At 35.9% G+C, this 20477-nt stretch overlaps 1 protein-coding gene across 2 annotated transcripts in view; it reads right to left on the bottom strand.

Moving 5' to 3' along the window:
- The window catches only part of CORIN (corin, serine peptidase), a 120147-nt gene that overhangs the window by 22268 nt on the left and 77402 nt on the right, over window positions 1–20477 (bottom strand). For both annotated transcript variants that reach the window (XM_050973539.1, XM_009101459.4), the window contains exons 8-16: window positions 19362–19472; window positions 18737–18853; window positions 15349–15447; window positions 10758–10989; window positions 7189–7334; window positions 6341–6448; window positions 1976–2089; window positions 1165–1275; window positions 322–451 (exon numbers count right to left, since the gene is read on the bottom strand). In XM_050973539.1, coding sequence (XP_050829496.1) covers window positions 322–451; window positions 1165–1275; window positions 1976–2089; window positions 6341–6448; window positions 7189–7334; window positions 10758–10989; window positions 15349–15447; window positions 18737–18853; window positions 19362–19472 — 1168 coding nt within the window. The remainder of the gene's footprint in view (window positions 1–321; window positions 452–1164; window positions 1276–1975; window positions 2090–6340; window positions 6449–7188; window positions 7335–10757; window positions 10990–15348; window positions 15448–18736; window positions 18854–19361; window positions 19473–20477) is intronic.

Below are 20477 nucleotides of genomic sequence, written 5' to 3'. Positions count from 1 at the left end.
TGCTTTAATTCTTTAGGAAGAAACAGAGTATTACATTCTGAGCCTCAGCAACAACTGTTAGTGCATGTACTGAGCCTTGGCAAAACCACCATTATCTTTTCAAAACACTCCTAATAACCATCATGCAATGTTTATAAAGTGGTGAAAGTGCCTAGATTTTAGTGAAATTCTGCCATAGTTCACAAGATTTCGTTACCTCTTTTCTCTGAGAACCATTTCCATGCTAGGTCTAACACTGCAGTGATCATTGATAGCTCACATCTAACTCCAGCACACCAACTGTCCTAAGAAATCATCAAAGCTACAAACTACTGACCTTACCCTAAACCCATCTGATTGCAGGCCAGCTGGCTTAAGTTTTCTTGCCACTCATCAGCACAAACATGGTTATCAGCAGCTGACCTGTGAACGGTCAGGAGCATCAAGGAATTCCTGGTTTTAGACAGTGTAACTGGAAAGAAAAAAGGAAGAAAACTTCAGTATTAGTTCAAATAGTTTTATAGATGGAAAACTGAAAACACACAATTACATTCAAGATTCCTCCAAGTTGCTGCACTTCTCCTAGCTTTACATGCTGAATAGCTATGCAATTTAAAACCAAGGCAAGTGTGGTTATCAGAACCTTGCTAAGAGTGAACAGCATGACACACTGAACAGCAAAGGCATCGAGAGGGTAAGAATAAACCCAAATATTTCTAAGTCACCACCACAGATTCACATGGGTTGCTGATAGCCTTAATTTTTATAGCCTTAATCTTGTTAGATAATCTAGATAGAAAGACCATCATCATTTCTTCTCTCTTAATCTGTATATAAAAATTCAGGCACTGCTTTTATCACATGCAAAAAAGATTCTCAAAAGGTCTTTACAAATCTCAATGTCTTCTTAATCTCTCCTCTATCCACAATACTTTCCAGATAACACACATCATCTACACATTTTCTTGCTATATCACTTTTGTTATATCTTTGCACTGTGACACTTCACACTCAGCTTTTCCTTTCTCTTTTGCCCCCTTCCTTGCATGCTTTCCCAGCCTCACCCCAGTCTTCTCTTGGCTAACAGAGGGAGCACCTCTTCACCACTGTATTCTCAATTAAATCCCCAGTGATTGCTACCATCATCCAAACACCACTCTGAGGCACCACACAGCAGACACTTACCACAGTCCCATTCATCTGAGCTGTCACTGCAGTCTGCCTGCCCATCACACCAGAGTTCACGGGGCACACACTCATGGTTGGCACATTCCAGCTCACTCTCGTCACAAAATGCTGCAAAGACAAAAACATGCTTCCTCTTGAGAAAAAGTGAAATCCACATTGAGATGAAAAATTGAGGAGAGTGAAGGTAGATACAGATCAGATTTATGGAAAAAGTAAGGCAGATTTGCAACAGAACTCAGCATGGATACCTCTGATGCAGAAGGTGGTTGCTGCCATGCAGTGACAGAGGGCATTGCAATTCAGAGGGAAGGAAGAGTGTCTACAAATGCAAGATCTGGGATTACTTAGTATCATTTGTGATCTTGTAACATGAAACCTGTCTGAACTCCTCAGAAGCTGTAAGAGAAAATACTGTTCTGTGTTTTTTAGCCAGCTGAGCCAAATCTGTTTAGTTCTTCATGGTTCTTGAAAAAATTCTTTTACCACAATGAGTATCCATTTGCTAGTAATGTAGGAACTTTTATAATTCTGAAGTCCATAGAAATTCCTCAGTCTTTCAAAAGCAAATCCTACAAAAACATGGAATCTCCATGAAAAACTGTAGAAATACATACTTTTTTTCTGGCAGTGCTGATACAGAATCTAACATAGAAGCACAATGGAAGGTAGAAAAGGGAACTGAGGGAATGACTTAAGTTTTTATGCCTATAGAAAGCATAAAGCATTTTTACTTTGATTTATTTTGGACCCCAACATCCCAAAAATGTGATCAGCCTTTAAGGGAGTAACAAACTGCATGAGTCCTTACAGCAATTCTTTTCATCCATCATGTCAGGGCAGTCTGGAAAACCATCACAGATCATAGTGTGTTTGATGCACAGCTTCTTCAAAGGACACTCCCAAAGACCCCTTTCTCCACAACCTGGAGGCAGAGAAGCACAGTTCTAAATACTTGCATGCAATTTTGAACCAACTGTTTTCTTCCTTAAAAGTCCTGAAACACACAGAATATTTTCACTTGTAATATAAATTTTAGAAGGTACCAAGAATAGTTACTAATGAAGAAATGGAAATAAGATTGGCACAGTGCACAATGATAAATGGATCTAAATATTGTAACACTTCATAATACTTCAGTGCTTTTGAAATAATAATCGCATTATGAGTGTATATTACACATCTATAATAGTTTAGGCATTAGCTCAATGAGCTCAAAACCCATACACCACTATTCTTGAAATACATTTGCTAGTAATGTAGGAACTTTTATAATTCTGAAGTCCATAGAAATTCCACGGTCTTTCAAAAGCAAATCCTATAAAAGCATGGAATCTCCATAAAAAACTGTAGAAATACATACTTTTTTTCTGGCAGTGCTGATGCAGAATCTAACACAGAAGCACAATGAAAGGTAGAAAGAGAAGTAATACAAAACTGTGTCAAAGTGCTTTGACAGAAAAATTCCTTTTGGTCAGCTAGAGGAAATTAAAAATAGGCCAAGCTACATTTTAGAAAATAGTTTTCTCTTGTTTTATTCCACTTTTTATTTCCATCAACTAATAAAATATTTTCTTGTGATACCAGTTTAAATGCTTTGACATACTAATGTCCTGTATGACTGACACTCTGGTTCTACAGGAAGCCATAAAAATGACATGTTGTCCTGACTAAGCCAGATTATTTGATTGCCTTGTTTGGCCTGTTCTATAGATGATACTTTTCATTTTAATCTAAGGGCAAACTCAATTGATAGCCCCGATGTTCATACATGCAAATAATTCAGGTATAAATTTAAAAGCAGTATTTAAAGCAGCACCTCTCCTTGCCTGGACCTGGAACTGTGAAAGCATATCAGCAGTAAGTTATAAGCAAATACATTGTTTCCAAGAAATTTTAATTCCAAAGTACATATTTTACAGATATGAACCAGAGAATCCCTACTGGATTTATGGAAAAATCTGTTCAGCACCTCTGGATGTCTGGGGTGCTTGATTTTGTTTATATTTGAAAAAACATGTAAATAAATGTTAAAGCCCAGAGAAATAAATAGCCTTAATCTTTGAAACTAATTCCTCATGATCAAATAACTTACTTGGGTATCACCACTTTCCAGGTCTCCTTCTTGGCACTATTTCTGATAACTTTTAATGAAAAATTAATTGAAACCAAAAAAAAATCTCTACTCTTATATAGAACAAGGAATGACATGTTAGGATCTTGATACGAACATGAAATAAAAAAGCATAAATTCCCCATAATTTATGAACCTGACAATTTTTTAGCAGTGTTTACAATTCATTAAATACACGTTTCCTTTTCTCTCCATCACACATTACAGTGTTACACTGTGAAGTGTACCAGGACTCTCCAAAACTAATCACACAGACAAATACAGAGCCAATTCCCTATGAGAAATTCACTAGTTACTGAATTCAGTGTTCAAGTACACTGTTTTGTTGGTAGAGATCATCTACCATTTGGAGAATTTATATTTCATCTCCAATTATTTTTGTGACATGCATTTTTAATTCAATGAAAGGGAAGTGAAAACAGAGCAAGGAAAACTTATATATATATATATATATATATATATATATATATATATATATATAAGTCTATATGTAGACTTATATATATGTATATATAATGTCTATATGTACATTAACCTCATCTCAAAAATACATTTTGGTTTCATATATGATCTTACCTTCATTGCAATTATCATTAAATCATTAACGTCAAGACCACGACATTTTTCTCTCACCTAAAATACTACAGGTCAAAACCCAGAAAGCAGAAAATAGTGAAAGACAGTATTGGCTATGAATGTTATGTCCTCAGTTTCTTTAGTAGGTGCAGCACCCTCTTCTGCTCCCTGCCAGAGGCATTGTTCAGCACCCAGCAATTTCATGCACTCAATTACAACCAACTGTAATATTTAATACCACAAACTCTGGTGACATCTTTCATAATAATATTTTTTTGAAATTACCTTCCCTGCACTTTATTGCACTCAGAAGTCTCACTTCCAGTAATCTCAATGAAATTTTGTCCCCAAATCCCAGTGTAGATGGCACTGAAGTCTGAGGATTTCACTGCAATTGCATGGCTGAGATGTCCTCTCACAAAGCCCATGTGAAAGTATGGCAGGGACTGCTGACAGAAGGAGACTGTGGGTGCTGAATACAGCTCTGCTCTGCATCAGGAGAGTATACCTCAGTCCCTTTGGACAGTTCTAACTTGTACTTTTTGGCCAGTCTAAGCATAAGAAAGCTGTAGCTGGTCTTTTTCAGCCTCCTGCCTGCACTGTAAAGCTGTTCCACGTAGATAATTTAAAGCACTTCAAATACAAGGGTTTCAAATTAAACATTGAGTGGTTTTTCAATGTTAGAAAACCAATTTAAAAGGATAAAGCTAATAAAATTTGAGCTATTCCATTAAAACATGGAAAGATCATCAAGTTTTGATTTTGTCCTGCACACATGGAATATGAATAAGTTATAGACAATTACTCCTGGAGCTCAACAAGGACTTTTTGTTTTTCAGTAACAGTATTAGCCCTGGTCAATGTAATGTCACCCTGACAGCAGTAATTTCCTAGCTGATACAGTCCTCCATATTTATAGAAACTGATAAGAATTCTGCTGATTGCTTGTGACATTCTGTCTAGACTTTAGAGAGAGATACACTCGAGAAATGAATGTCACACATTAGAACAATATTTCATATGTTAATGTCTAGGAGAACAAAATTATCCTAAAAGACACATAACAATTCGTTTTCTAAGGAGATCAAAATTGGTGGCAACTAAAAAATATTTGGCAGGGAGGACAATTGAGACAATTGACTCAAAGTAAAGAGATGTCAAACTCTGAAAGAATCACCATGATCATCAGTTCTGACTTTCCTTTATAACCCAAACAATAGAATGACCTAATATTAAATCAAATTTCAGAGAGCATAACCTTTTCTTTTTCCCCTTTCTTTACTGCAGAGGTGGGGGGAGGGAAAGAAATAAAGAAAGAGGAGAGAGAGAGTACAAGAATGATCTAGAAAATACATCACACATTGGGGGTAAAAAAACCCTTGACTACTGCAAATATTAAAACAATCTACTTTTTAAAAAGAAGCATTTTATAGGAATGCTAAGATTGAAGTTTAGCCTAGCTTTAGCTTTCTGGTGTTGGATTTTATTTTACTGTCTCTGAGAAGAAATTCTCTTATTGCCACAGTTTTGTTGTTCACTTAAGCTCTGCTTCCCTCTTAACCCATTCTCAGTTAAAAAAAAATGCACAGACTGTGCACCTTAACCCTACTCTACTGAAATATTTTCCAATCCTTTGCTCATAAGCACACCTCTTCTCTAAATCCTTAGTGATGTATGATTGTTCTCTTTGCCCCTAGGGATGCCAGGCCTGCATGCAGACCTCCCTGAAGGCTACAGCTGAGTCAATTAATAAATACTTGGAACTCCTTTCTCCTTCTGAAAGTGTCCTGCTAGCAGGTAGAAGGATATGTAGTGACCAAGAGATTTTCTTGAATCTTAACAATTTCTTGATTCTTTATTCTTGGCTCAATACATCCCCCTAAGTTAAAAGTCAAAAGCATCTATACTAAAAGTAAACTCAGAAACATATTGGAGAATAAACTCTGAGGGTTTATTCTTTTTCTTGTAACTTGAGGTTGACCAATCTGAAAAAACATGCAGAATCCACTTCAGCAACACAATATATCATAATGACATCTTTTGTCTATACATCTTAACAAGAACATTATCATGTATAAATTTAAAACTACATTTACAGATTCAAGATTTAATTTGCCAATGAGTTACATTTTAGCTCAGTAAAGCCTTCAGCAATATGAAAATAACTAAATCTGCAGAAATTTTTTAGCTTGATTCTTTAGTGGATGCTCAAACATCCCAGAGTATGGTTATCAGAATCTAAATTATCAGTTATCACAAACTGTATTCATGTTGATCAAGGATTCTTGCTATAGTATTTTTACTGATACTGTCTTAAAAGAAAACCCAATACTTGTAAATACACAAAAAGGGGGTTCTCCTTCTCTAAACTCTCATGCTACAATTCAAATAACTGAATGAAAGATGAAGCTCATCCTCCTCCAGTGCTGCAGCTGCCCTCCACTCCAGCTGACTGCCTGTACTTACCACAGCTGTCCTCGTCACTGTCATCCTCGCAGTCAGCCTGCCCATCGCACCTCCGCGACGCCAGCACGCACCTCCCGGAGCGGCACTTGAAGTGACTGGGTGAGCATTCTGCCAAGGACAACCAACAGGGACAAACAGCACTCCTAAGATAAAAGCTTCATCAGGACATGGGCACTGATTTGTCACCCAGGCTGTTTCAGAAGGGTAAATAACACAGATACAAGGATTGTGGGACTGGAAATATGTGTCAGGTGAGACTCTGCATAATTGCGCCAGGAACGTGGTGGAGCAACGTTTTCCAGAGCTCTCCCTTCCATGCTGCCCTCTATCAAATGTCATTGCTTGGCCAAATCACTGGCATGAAATGTTCAGACCATGGCTATGAATGTCCTAGTTACTCTTATCACCATTGTGGAGGTGAATTATGCATTGAAATAAGTGTAAGAAATCCCCAGGATAAAAAAAAAAAAAAAAAAAAAGAAAAAGAAAAAAGAGAGATTGGAAATTATGTGTCTATTTCAGCTAATGAAAACCAGGTATAACTTTCCACTAATTAACCCTTTCACTGCTTCTGCTTCATCTCACAGTACCATTCTGGGACAAAGGAGTAGAACAGAGCAGGCAGATCTTTAAGGAACTCTCAGTGAGTGCTAGCAATTCCCTAGAGCAAGAAATCTAGCAAAGAATTCTGCCAAGAGACTGACATGGCTGAGTAGAGGAACTCAGTTTGGAATAATTTCCACCGTATAAATATTATAATTTAAAGGAGAGGTATGAAAAAAACAAACACCAGTGACTTTGGGAACCCATTTCAATCTTTTATTTGCTGCAATATGTGTAGGAGATACCTTCTACATCTTCATCTGGTGTTAGACAGGTTTGGTTGTCAGAGTTCTCATCTGGAAACTGAGTGCAGTCTGTATCTTCTGGCCACTGCAGACCTACAATCCCAAGCACAGCCTCACAGCGCTCCTTAGACTGTACACATAACGTCCTGAGGAGACAAAGCAGAATTGCACCAAAAAACTGAATGAATGGCTTGGAGATTCACAGATACTAGAAGTTAACAATCCTAGCTGAAGTTAAACATGAAGATCAAGGAAAAAAATCAGATAAACAGATGTTTTAATATGAAAAAAAATACATATATCAAAGAATGCTGCGGTTGAAGCACTAAGTTACTGTTGTGCAGTTATGTTATAAATAGGTTAATGATACCCAAATATAACTGCTCACAGACATGCTCTCCTCTGTAAGAGATGGCAGAGAACCATTTTTAAGAAGCACTAACTGCTCTCCTTCAGGGAAAAAAACCAAACACATTTTGTATGAGTGAAATGCTCCCTCTTCTGATTATGCTACCTCAGAAACCACAGAGCTTCAAAAGGACAAAATATTTAAGCCTGCACACAAAAGAGGGAAGAACTCTCCAGGGAATTCAATAAAATTAAAACTTTAGGGAAAGCAAAGCTCAGAGCAGCCCGGTCTTGAGGCTGTTGTCAGTTACAGCACCAGAATGCCTTCTACATCTTCATCTGCTGTTAGACAAGTTTGGTTGCTCAAATCAGGAAAAGGCATGAATAAAGTCCTTCTGCAGCATTTTTTTTAACCATATAAAAGATAGGACTCACTAAAAAAATTGTTCGATCCATTGAGACTGAAAAATTATCCCTGGTGTCTCTCATTTGTCATTTGCCAAATGCTTCAAAATTATAAAGGTAAAAAGGCATCACAGAAAAATCCCCTAATGCTTGAAATATTTAGCCACTACTTTTGACTGAGATCCTAGTAGGTTCACCCCCCTTTTTTTTTTCCTTAGTTTCTTTCATGTAATTTTAATTTGCTTTTATTTATTTTGATTATTTACACATCTTTCTTCTAGAGACAGTCCTTTCATGGAAGGCGTCTTATTCCTCTCATTTTCCTTTGACCCTCTACTGAACTGAATTTTTTTATGTTCTTGTAATTAGCTCTGGAAAATGCTGTGACCAAAACCAACAAAACAAGTCTATATCAGATTATTTTATGCTACTTTTGGAAAATAATACAGTATAATCCACCCAACTTTAATTTTGTTTTGAGGAATTAGATGAAGAAGAGTCAGTGTTTTTCCACATGAAACAATTCCCCACTGAGTTGAGTAACCAGACAGAATGCACTGATGTCAGTCAATCACATTACAGACTCTCTCTTTTACATCCTCCTCAATATCAAAAAGGTTGACTGACACCACTTTAAAACCTCAGATTTCTGGGTGCCAGAATTTTTATTTTGCAATGACAAAAACAAAACCCACCAAAAAAAAAAAGATAATATAGCAGAGACATCTAAGCCACTTCTGTCCTGTGTTCTCTGCTCACTCCAATCTTTGGTCAAAGCTGACCTTTTCCCAGGTTTTATAAGATATTTATTTGTCTGTCTGTGGTGAAAGAATTAGAATCTATTTAAAAATCAAAGTAGACTAATATTAGTCTAATGGACTAATATTATCAACTCCTTACCAGAGATGAAGAATAATGTTCAGAAACTGAAAACACACTTGATACATCAACGAACATTATAAATAACAATAAGTTCAGTTGCTTCCAAAAACTCACTTGCCTGTGTTTTTTACTTTGAATAAAACTTTATGAAGACTGTTACAGTTAAAAAACAAAGCACAACAGCCAAACTAACATAGAGACAACAAAAAGCCTTGCAAAGCTTGAACAGCTGCTTTATATAGGGAGAGTAGAATTAAAATAATTTAGTTATATCACCTGGAATGAGAAAACTGATCCATGTGCCTGTATTAATAAAATCTAATGCTTCTCTGATAAGTTTATATTATAATAAATCCAGAATTATAACATTAATGTGAAATTCACTGTTGGAAAGTAGACTTTGACTTAAAAAATGTAACACTGAAAAACTGCATTAGCTAAGTTAAGTTTTGGATTTACAGGAAAAGACAGGAAAAACAATACATATGTCCTGTAAAGCTCAATTAATCACTGATAAATTTGAACAAGAGGGTAGTTATTTTGAAAGTCAAGAGCAGATTCTCAGAATGTCATTTCTGTTCTGACAACGTAACATTTTCTCTTCTCAGAGCTTCAAATTGTAAAGTAGATTTACATTTATATTGAAATATCAAATTTATTTAATTTTTATTGGTATGCGCTTATTTTTGTTTTCATTTCTAAAACATTTTTAGGTTTTTACATTATATAGGTATCTGAAATTCTCCCTAAATATACTTCCTTGTGGTTCACTCTTTCCTTGCACTAAGAAGCACATCACTAGACAAGGAAATGTTATCTATTTGCCAACAGTACCACGTGATAAAAAATTTTAGGATGTGTGCTGCAATTTTTCATGCACTTTTCTTTCAAACACAAGGTGTTAATTGATCAATATTGTCAAGGTAGGTCCAACAAGAGAGGCAGAAATACAAAAGGAGAGGGCTCTAGAAGCCAGTAGGTCAAAGGGCTCTGCCTGTTGGTCAAGTTCATTAGAGCTCCTAACCTGCAACAGCTGGTGCTCAGAAAGCCATGCTATCTACAGAACACAGTCTCTTTAGAAAAATTACAGGCATAACCTTAAAAAGCACAGTGATGTTACTCAGTGAGGATGGTGGAAGAGTTACTCTGACAAGCAGAAAACCTAAGTTAGCCTGGAATTCAGATGATGTGGCAATCCTAATTTAGAAAAGTAAACATTCATTAAAATCTCAGGATTCATTGAGCATTTGGATAGGGCTTTGCATCAAGTGATGTACTAATGCAAGGAACTATTACAAAATGCTAATGTTCCAAATTAAATTAATTGATTCCTTGTTTAAACACCCTTGATGGTGGCACAATTCTAATCAAACACACAGAAATGGAAAATACTTCAAACAAAGCTCACAGCACCTGTCACCTCGCTCAACAGTGGAGTGAGCAGGTTCACAGTGCCCTGGGTGGAAAACTGAAGGCTCCTGGCAAACAGGGCTGCATCTGGCTGCTGACTGCTCACCTGTGCTGCTGCTCTGAGTTCAACTGCAGGGCCTGTCCTGTTCAGTACATCTACCAATGGTCTGGATGCAGCAGTTTAGTGCATCATTAGCAAGCTTGCTGATTATACAAAACGGAGGGATGGTGTTGACTCTGTTGACTCTCAAGGGACGAGAGGCCTTTGCACTGGGCAATCATCAAGGACATGAAATTTAACAAAAACAAATCCTGCACCAAGGAGGGAGAAGCACCAGGCACAAATTGGAAAGCAGCCCTCCAAAGAGGGACCTGGGCATGCTGGTCAGCAGTAGCCTTTTCCTATCAAATTCCAAAGCTAAATTTTTTGAATTTTCAATGAAAGAATAAAATTGGGAACAACTACTATGACAGACAAAAAACAGATAGTCAAAAATTAAATGAAAAATGGTTTAGTACAGTACCTGCAAGGTGGGATCCGCTGATTTGTATGGGGGTCACATTTTGGTACTAAGATTGTACAGGCAAAAAACATCAGGTACTTGTAGCAGTTGGTCTGAACCAAAGCTGGGAAAAGGGAAGACTCCCAGCTGATAGAGGCTTCCTTCTGTGTCCTGTGGCCCAGGTAGTTTGGGTAATAAGTATAGTTGTAAGGCAAGTTCATACAAAGTTCCAGAGTAATTGGTTCACACTGACCTTTCACAGAGAGAAAACAAACAGAACCACAAATGGTGTGAGATGAAATTAAATACAGAAGAAATAATTCCATACATATTTTAAAAAATTGTCAGTCAGGGGGTGTCCTCTCAGGGTTGAGAAACTACAAGTTCCAGAGCTAGAGATCCCTTACAAGCCTATTCATACCAGTAAAGGTGGGTTTGAATTCTGCCAACCTCATAACCCATTAAGATACTTTTATTTCCTTATTAATATTCATTAACTTTCTGAGAAACATCTTAACTTTAAGATGGTACAATGAAACATCCTTAAACCAGTACAGTGTGTACTGTACAGCAACACACTGGTGTACCTACTATGCTACCATGACACACCTCAAACTGACAGGGCACTTGCCAAAATTAGGAAGACAAAAATCATCGGATACTTTGGGTTAGAAAGGCTCACAGGAGGTCTCTACTCCAATGCCCTGATCAAAGCAGGTCAGCTCTGAGGACTGGTCAGCTTTCTCAAGGCTTTAGACAGTCAGGTTATAAAAATCTCCAGTGACAGAGACTGCACAATTTCTCTGTATAGAAAACAGAAGCCAGGACTTGCTTTTAATTTTTTTCCTTGTTTACCAAGATCTGAAGGAAGGGACAATTAGGTTACGTATTGCACAAGCATTGAGCAAGAGACAGTCCACATGCTAATAATTTAATTTGGGTAAGACATAACTAATAACAAATTAGAATGATAAGCAAAGACAAAGCAGATGCATCAGCTACAAGTCCATATGATTATATATATTTTATAGCTACATACAAAAATATTCCAACTTTTGGGAGTTTATCACAACAAATTTTGGACTAGCCAAGTATTTTGGATTTCTAAAAATTGTATAGCTGTTGTATTTCTTCTCACACTGGTATTCCAAAATATTTTTTTTTAATTTTCTACCATAACAGAAAACTACAGAAAGAATTTCACTTCAATTCAGACTGAAATTTAACTTTTTATGTAGAAATGAGATGGTTGTGAAATTATTTAAACTTATTTACTCTGGATATATTGAGAACGTTTTCTACAATACCATTCAAAAGTAAAAAAAAAAAAAAAAAAGATTATTTGTCTATTCTGGGAGCAAATATACCTTAATATGATTAATATGCTCTGTTAGCCAGTTGCTAGCATCAGCTGCTAGTACAGAGTGTCAACTGTGTCATCCCATAGCTGTATCTTAGAGAGAAGGTGGAAGAAGATCCAACAGTCAATTATTCAGCTACTCAGCAGAACTGGGCACTATTTCTTGATCTGGAATTTGGTGTTACAACTTTTTTTACTATGTACTCCTAATCTGACGATCCCAAAACTCATTTTACATCCAGCTTTTCCTCACTGCTAAATCCTGGCATACTACCAGTAGTCAACTGTTTCTGTTGTCTCAAACCACTTGGTCACATCTTTGGGGTACACGAGGTTCAATGGCTTTTAACAACTCTCCTCACATTATTGCCATTTCCTTTCCTTCATGATGAACCATCCCTTGCCCTTCCACACTTTTGCCTGAGATGCCCAGATCAATTTGGGCTCATCTTTTGATTTTGGCCAGCAAACACCTTTCTTTGATGTGTACAGAACTTTACACATTCAGCAATATTTCAGGATGACCACAAAAGTACATGCGCAATATTCTAAGTGTTTGTATAACGTAACATCATTCAAGATTAAAGGATTGAAATGCACATATACCATTCTCTTTTATTACACCTCATATTTATATGGGTTTAAATGAAATCTGGAAGAAAATCCAGACAACTGAAATGCTGCTGGAGAATAGCTCTTTACATATTGAACACTCTTTTCAACATTATTATAATTTTCACACTGTTTAGAAAGCTTGCATTACGTTATGTGCAAAAGTGTCACTGTAGGTTTGAGAATAATAACCTTGACTCTCACACTCAATTCCCAACAATCCAGAGAGTAATAAACAGAACATATGGTCCAGGGGAGCCTCTGACTCATTTTAAGTAACCCAAATGTTAGCCTTTCCTTCTGAGTCTTACAGCTTAAAGGTCCTGCTACTCCCTTATCTACAATACAAGTGAGTACAACTTAAAGAGTAGGGAACAAGGAATAAAATTCATTGCATCTTTCATCCCGAATTAAAAGAAGAAAGAAACCAAAACAAACAAAATAAAAGTAAAAAAACACCCAACCCACAAACGAACAAACAAAAACAAAACCCCCAACCCAAAACAAACAAGAAAAATCCCAAGCAAACAACAACAACCAAAAAAAAACCACCCACCACAAGCCAAGATTTTACCACATAGACAACGCCTGGATTTAAGATCTTCCAGTGTTTATTATTAACTTGCTGTATCCATTGGAATCTCTATAACCACACTGGGCAATCTGTGTCCAGTCACACTTGCAGTAAAGAAAGAGTTTATCATCAGAGCTTCATTATGCTCCTGTGTTTCATTTTGTGCCAATTGCCTCTGATCCTGTCACTGAGCTCTGTCTTCTTTACTCTCTCCCTTCAGATATCCATTCTGTTAGCCTAAATATATTGTAAATATATTATAATGCCAGCCTAAACTGATTGGATATTATCACATTTGGAAGAAATCCATCATACTCAGTATGGAGAAATGTGGCCTACACTTTGGAATTTTTCAACCAGATAGTAATCTGGGCCAAGAAGTACTGCTTTGTCAAAATTGAAATTTTTCATGAGAATTCTCATGTCTCACCAAAGAAGAAATAACTCAGGTAAAAATATGAAGAACGAAAATAATATGAAAAAAATACAATAGCACTTCCAGATGTTATGCAAAAACAATCTCTCCCAAACTGTCTCGCTGTTCCATTGTGTATAAACAATTAAATGTTCACTGGACTAGAAAAGGACAAAGTGAGATGATCCAGAAGACTAGTTCAGACTATGTGTTAGTCCTGCTAAGAACTACAGACAGTTGCTCATAATATGTTGAGGAAACATCTTCACTAATTTGTGAAAATGGAACCAGACCCTTTCAAACATGCAGGGATAGGATGAGAGGCAAAAGACATGAAAGAATTCCAATTTTCCATATGGAAAATAGGTTTTTAGAACAGAAGTGCTCTAACAATGAAACAGATCTCAGAAAGATTTTGGAATCTCTGTCCTTAAGGATAGAGCTGCTCAGCTGCACAAGATCACAGGCAACGTAACTTAATTGGCACTGATTTGATCAGGAGTTTGGCCTTATTACCAAAGGTGTTACCTAGCTTCCTTGTACTTCTAAACGTGGTACATAAGATTATTCCTTTACAAAAACTTAGGCAAAGCATTGATAGAAGCACATGTAAAGCATTTATGCTTTATAAAGTGTATTATAGCTTTACTTTAGCAGTATCTAAAGGCTCCAGCATCAGTGGTGTCTGTCTCAAACACTTGAAGGTAATAGTCACAGCTTTAGAGAGAATATGGAGTTTGGACTAGTTGACCTTCCCATGTCCATTCCATTCTAAATGGAATGACATTATCCACACAAGCTACCATATAGTATTAAAGCATACCTTGCAGAGAGAACTGCACCACAAAGCAATTACACATGAATTCTGTAACAATAATCTGTAAGTGAAGCCAAGTCTGTCCATCCATCAAGGTGACCTTATTAATTAATGTGACTGTATTAACACAGCACTAAATTTTAATTAACTTTAAGTAATTTTTCATACAGTTCTGCCCCACTTTCAAAACACAGACAAATATATTTCTATTGATTACCTGTTCACATAGCACAATTGAGAAAAGCAGCTATTCAGAAGCAAGTGCACAATTAATACAGGAACCTTGCATGGAGTGGTATAGTGCAGCTCAGAGATATGAGGATACACAGAGATGAAGACCTTGATCCTCTACAATTTGTATTGGTCAAAAGTATAATTAGTTTTTACAGTCCGAATACCAAAGTCATTCCTTCATAAAGGTCTAAAAGTTCTCCAGACTACTAAATACTGTAACATGGGGTTCTTTATGTTGTGAAATTAAATCACTGTCTTCTGCTTTACACTTGCACTATGCTGTTTACTTCACACAGACAATGAATAAATTAATTAAATGCTAAGAGAAAGTGCAACGGTAAACACCCATGCAAGAAATATAAAAATTCAAAGAAGAGAAAATTAAAATACCTCAATGTCAAATGTCATAAATTCTAGACATCAATAATCAAGAGCTTTGATGACATATTTTCTTCAACATTGCCCTTTTCAAAGCTTAGTCATTAGACATCTACATTAGCTAGAAAATTACAGTATTACTTACTGTGTTCTACCCTGCATCCTCATTATAAACTAGAACACCCTAAAAGAGTAACAGTATGAAGCGCATGACCTACTTACTGCAGTTTGCCTGGCTGTTTCTCATCTCACAGGGAGAAGCTCCACAGGGATCAGGGCAGGAAGAGCACCTCTGGTCTCCGTCCTGACAGAGGGTTTGATCTGAGGGAAGCAGAAATGTACTTTTCAAATTATTTACCAGACTAATAAAAATGACTGGAGCATAAGGAGACAGTACAGTGTTTACATAAAAATTAAGTATTTCCTTTACATATTTCAGTAAGAACCAAGAGCATTTTAAGTGCAGTAAGGAAGAAAAGTGTGCAACACTGTTCAGTTCTTACTTTTCTTACCCCTCTGTTCAATATAAAAAAATTATATCCCAGTTTCTGAATGAGAGGCATGGATCACCATGCAGAATATGAAAAGTCATGCAAATCCCGTTTCATAAAGAACCATAGGGCCTAGCTGAAAGAGAACACTGTCTGGGGATTATTCTTCAATGCCATTCAGCTGATCTGTTTCTCATTTTATGATTGTTTTGGTTGAGAATAAAAGACATCCTAAAGAAAGGCCAGAGATGAAGACTGATTGTCCTCCTTTGACTGGTTAAAAAACAAACAACAGAAAGAAATCCAAAAATGCTGTGGTCTTAATGATGGACTTCAGAATAAAGAAAACCAGCACTTCCTCAAAAGTTTATGAACTACTTGAGTGGTTAGTTTATCTGACAAATCCCTGGACTTCTCTCTCTCATAGTTGTGCTAGCTCCTTTCCAAACCATTAAATTCTCTCTTCCATGTGCAAAATGAGTTTTACTATTATTAGTATTATGAGTTTTACTATTATTAGTAGTAGTAGTAGTAGTTCTACTATTCTGTAAGGAGAGACTATATAGATGGTATTCATCATCTTATCCTGTTTAAAATAGCTTATTGCCCTGATTGCTTAGTATTTGTATTGCACTACTGCCCATGAACATTAATCATTCATCCCTCCACTGGAGATACAGAATGTGCTGAAGAATGATCTGGTTTCAACAACCTTGACAACAATCTTGTCTAAAGGAACTGATGATACAGTCATATCTATCATAATTATGTGGATTTACTTCCATTCACACATGTCATATATTGAAGCAACAGAGGTAATTTCTTTGCTATAGTGACTGACAATCTTATTTTACAGCTGCATCTGACTGCAAAATGGAACTTGAAAGGCAGAAAAAGCCTTTTGACTTCTAAAGCTATCCCAAATATTTACATTAAAATTATTTTTAAAGTTTGCTCCAACTCCTTCCAATACTTTAAAAATCCCTGCGCTACAAGGTAGATTCTTTTGATCCTAGCACAAATAATGCTGAATTTCTACAAACACACTGTACCCTATCTTTTGAAGAGATCACAGAAACAGCTGAGAATACATATTAGATTTCTATTGTCACAAAATGAATGAGAGCAGTACTCACAGACAGATGCTTTAAATTTCCTTAAGGCATGCAGTGAAGGAGACCACTTTCCTCATCCAGGTAGAGATGAAGCAACAGTCAATTGCAACACCTGAATGCATACACTGCTACTAGGACACAAGATCCCTGTATCCTTTTATAGGCATGGGGAAGTCACTACACCCTGACCTCAAACTTCTATGCTGATTTCTCATATTTACTGTGTTTGTAACAAAAGCAGCACTCCAGACTCCATTAGGCCTAACTCCACTGACTCTGACAGAGATATCCAAATTTCTAAAATTTGATTTGTAGAGCAGAAAAGTCTTTCTAGTAAGTGAATGTCCTACTACATTTTTTGCAGTTGCTGGAAATAACAAAATATAAAAGAAATACAATAGTAAGTTACAAACAAGAATTCTGCCTTGCTTTTACATGGGCTTTGCAAGGAACTAAAGATGAATGAAAGCTAAATTCTGCCAACATATTCCCATGCAAATTAGGATGGTGGTTGCCTGAAAAAAGAATTTTTCTCTACACAGTACTGCAAAATACTGGATAGAAATTTTGCACATTGAAGAATTATTAATAAAAATTAGGAAAATGTTTGTACTTAAAAGTTCTTCAGTTTAATGCCAATCAGAAAAGATCTTTTATCATGGAGTGAGATCACTGAATACATAATTATCACCCCATACTACTGCTTGAATATTTTAATCTATACCTATTCATCATATCAAGAAAAGATTTTTAACAATTGCTTCAACATCAAAAGGGAAAAAAAAAGAGGCAGTGAAAACAAAATACACCACTGACTTCTAGCCCATATCATGTAAGGAAAAGGGAGGAAAAAGAATTCATAGGATAAGACTGAGACTGGACATCAAGAAAGAATAAAGGTGAACATTTTGTGAAAGTGCACAGTCAGAACTGAGGACAGAAACTTGTTTCTGGGTTTTAAGATCGCCACAGTTGGAACAAGAAGATATTTCATGCAAGACCTTTTTATAATTCAACATTAAAAGTGAAGAAAAAAATTTTAATTTCTGTGTTTCAGCCTCTCAGGTATTTTTTGGAATGAAAGTATTTAAACTGGAGTAAGAAGATCCCAAGAAATTTCTATGAAAAGAAGGGACATGCTTATGAAAGGATTTCTTTTAGACTGGTTTCCTAAAGAAACAAGGCTTATATAATCACACTGTGTATCTATTTTATAATAACAGGTCTTTTCAACTCTAATAATTATTAAATAGGCTGTCCTATTAGCACTACACTTGCCAACACTAGCTTTCTGCATAAGGTTAACTATTTTAATTTCTTTAAAATAAGATTCATTTAAAAAAGACATTAATAATTCTTGCATTAAAGAAAGGCTGCAATCTGAACCTATACCTTACCAGGAATAAGAGAGCTACATGTGAAAAATACCTTCAAATTTTGAAATCATCATAACAACACTGCTTTCAGAGTGTCTTTGGAAAACCATGTTCTGGAGCTCAAGCCATTGCTTACTTTCCTATTCTCTCATAGAGTCCATAATAAGATAGCTATCAAGTAGCTGTGAAAACTTATGTTCTCATAAATTTTCCCTTAGTCACACTAAATCATTAGTTTGCTCATGAAAACATTCTTTCTCTGATTCCCAAGTTCTGATAAAGAAAAGGATTTTAATGAGAAAATTCCTCCTCAAATGACACCAGTTCCTGTAATAGTAGATTCTCATTGCTTCAAACAATGTATTTCAAGAAACAGCTAACTATATCAGGTAACTAAATACTGTGCTAAATATCACCCCCACTTCTTCACCTTTTTTAATAATTTTAAGTATTAAAAGAAGTCTCAGCTTACAAATGCCTGTGTGAAAGCACACACCAAACAGCCTCAGCAAGTGTTATTTGAAAGGTGGAGAAAGTAATTTGTCAGACAGCTTTAGCTAAAGGCACTGCGGAACATAGCAGTCAATGGTAGGTTTAGTGAGAAGAGTAAAATGAGCCATATCCTTACTTTCACTGCAGTTTTCTTCATCACTTCCATCTTTACAATCATTATCTCCATCACACTGGAATGCACTCGGAATGCACTGCCCATTTCTGCACTCCACCAGACCCTGACTGTGACATGCTAGAGAGAAAAAAATATTAAAAAGGCAATATTCTGATCAATGAGCTCAGCGAAGCTCTGCATTATATCTGAACATCACATTGAAGTTATTTTAGGAGGAGCTGACAGCACTGCTTAGCACTGGAGATCAGGAGGCATTTCTCATTACGTGTTGGCTGATTTTTCAATAGCTGCACTGATCTTTACCTACAGAGACTGAAACTATAAATGTCAGGTATTAGCAACAGCCTGAGATGAAATCTTAACTTCCCCAAGGAAAAATAATGCACATAATTTTTACTCATATAGTGGGAACATTACAATTAACAAAAAGCTAATTCTGTAATTAACAAGAAGCTCTAACACAAAGCAATGCTTTACTTCTCAACAAAGGCAACAGATGTTTAGTTTGCTGCTGCTGTCTACTGAAAATGGACATTTCATTTGTCAAGTGAGAACTTTTTTTCTGGGTTTTTTTTTAATGGTTTTTAAAGAAAGAAAAAATAATTTAGAGATTAAGGGAACTTACAGCAATTGATCTCATCTGATTTGTCTATACAGTCATGGTCACCATCACATACCCAGTCAGCTGTTATACATCTCCCCTCTCCACACTGGTGATGTGTCACTGGATTACAATCTACATAAAATGCAAATTTTAAGGAAAAAAAAAAGATGCTAAGTTACCATTTGTATATTTTATATTACTGATCCATTGTTCTATGCTTATTAGCTAATTTTCCTATTAATTTTAACTAATTTTTCTTGTTAATTAGGCCATTTTGAATTAATAAATTTTATTAAGAAATTTTTTTGTATCTGCAGACTTTTTTTGCAGATGGTAGTTACATATATTTCTAATTGTATTGCCTGTATAGTGATGCACTCATTCCTTCTCTCAGGGGCACAGCTGGGACTATTTCTAAATAAACAAGTTTCTAAGATTTGTTAAACCCATTAGAAGATGTGGCTTACCATCTCAGGGAATGCTTTTCAGTTAACCAACATTTTCAGTAACCATCAGAGAAAATAATTTCCTTCATTTATCTTTTTACTAAGGCATTTTAAAAATATTTCACAACTTCAGAAACTGTTTTTTTTGCATGTACTTGGAATTTTCCTTAAGAATTATCTACAAAGAAATTATTCCAATTGTCATCTTGCTCTTTCTACCTGAATGCACAAAGAAGAGCATTCTGTTGAGCACACTGACTTTCCATCAAAATAGAGAGAACACATAGTCCACTCCTCCAAATCTGCTATGAAAACCAATTACAGCATGCACAAAAACTTAGATTTTAAAAATTGTATAGAGAAAACCTTTGTCAAGGTAGGAAAGATAAGACACAGATCAACATTTAGAAAAACTTAATCATCTTTAAACTAAGATTATATATGAAAAAGAACCCACTAAATAACCAAAACTGACAAGAAAATATTGGAAAGTCCTGGAGTGTGCTTAATTTGAAGAAAAAAAAAATCTCAGACAAAAATGTGCCTTGATTTTCAGTTTTTATATTCTTTCTGTTCTTCCTTAGAAAAGCAAAAGGGAAAAAGGGAGAAATAATATTTTTACTGTTAAAAATTATTTTAGAAAACGTAACTGTTCTCAGGTGTAGTAACAGGACCAAAGGTTACTAAAAAT

This window comes from Serinus canaria, chromosome 4 (assembly GCF_022539315.1).
Source record: "Serinus canaria isolate serCan28SL12 chromosome 4, serCan2020, whole genome shotgun sequence".
Classification (NCBI taxonomy): Eukaryota; Metazoa; Chordata; class Aves; order Passeriformes; family Fringillidae; genus Serinus; species Serinus canaria.
Note: the sequence above shows the minus strand (reverse complement) of the source record. Positions and strands in the feature narration are given on the sequence as shown.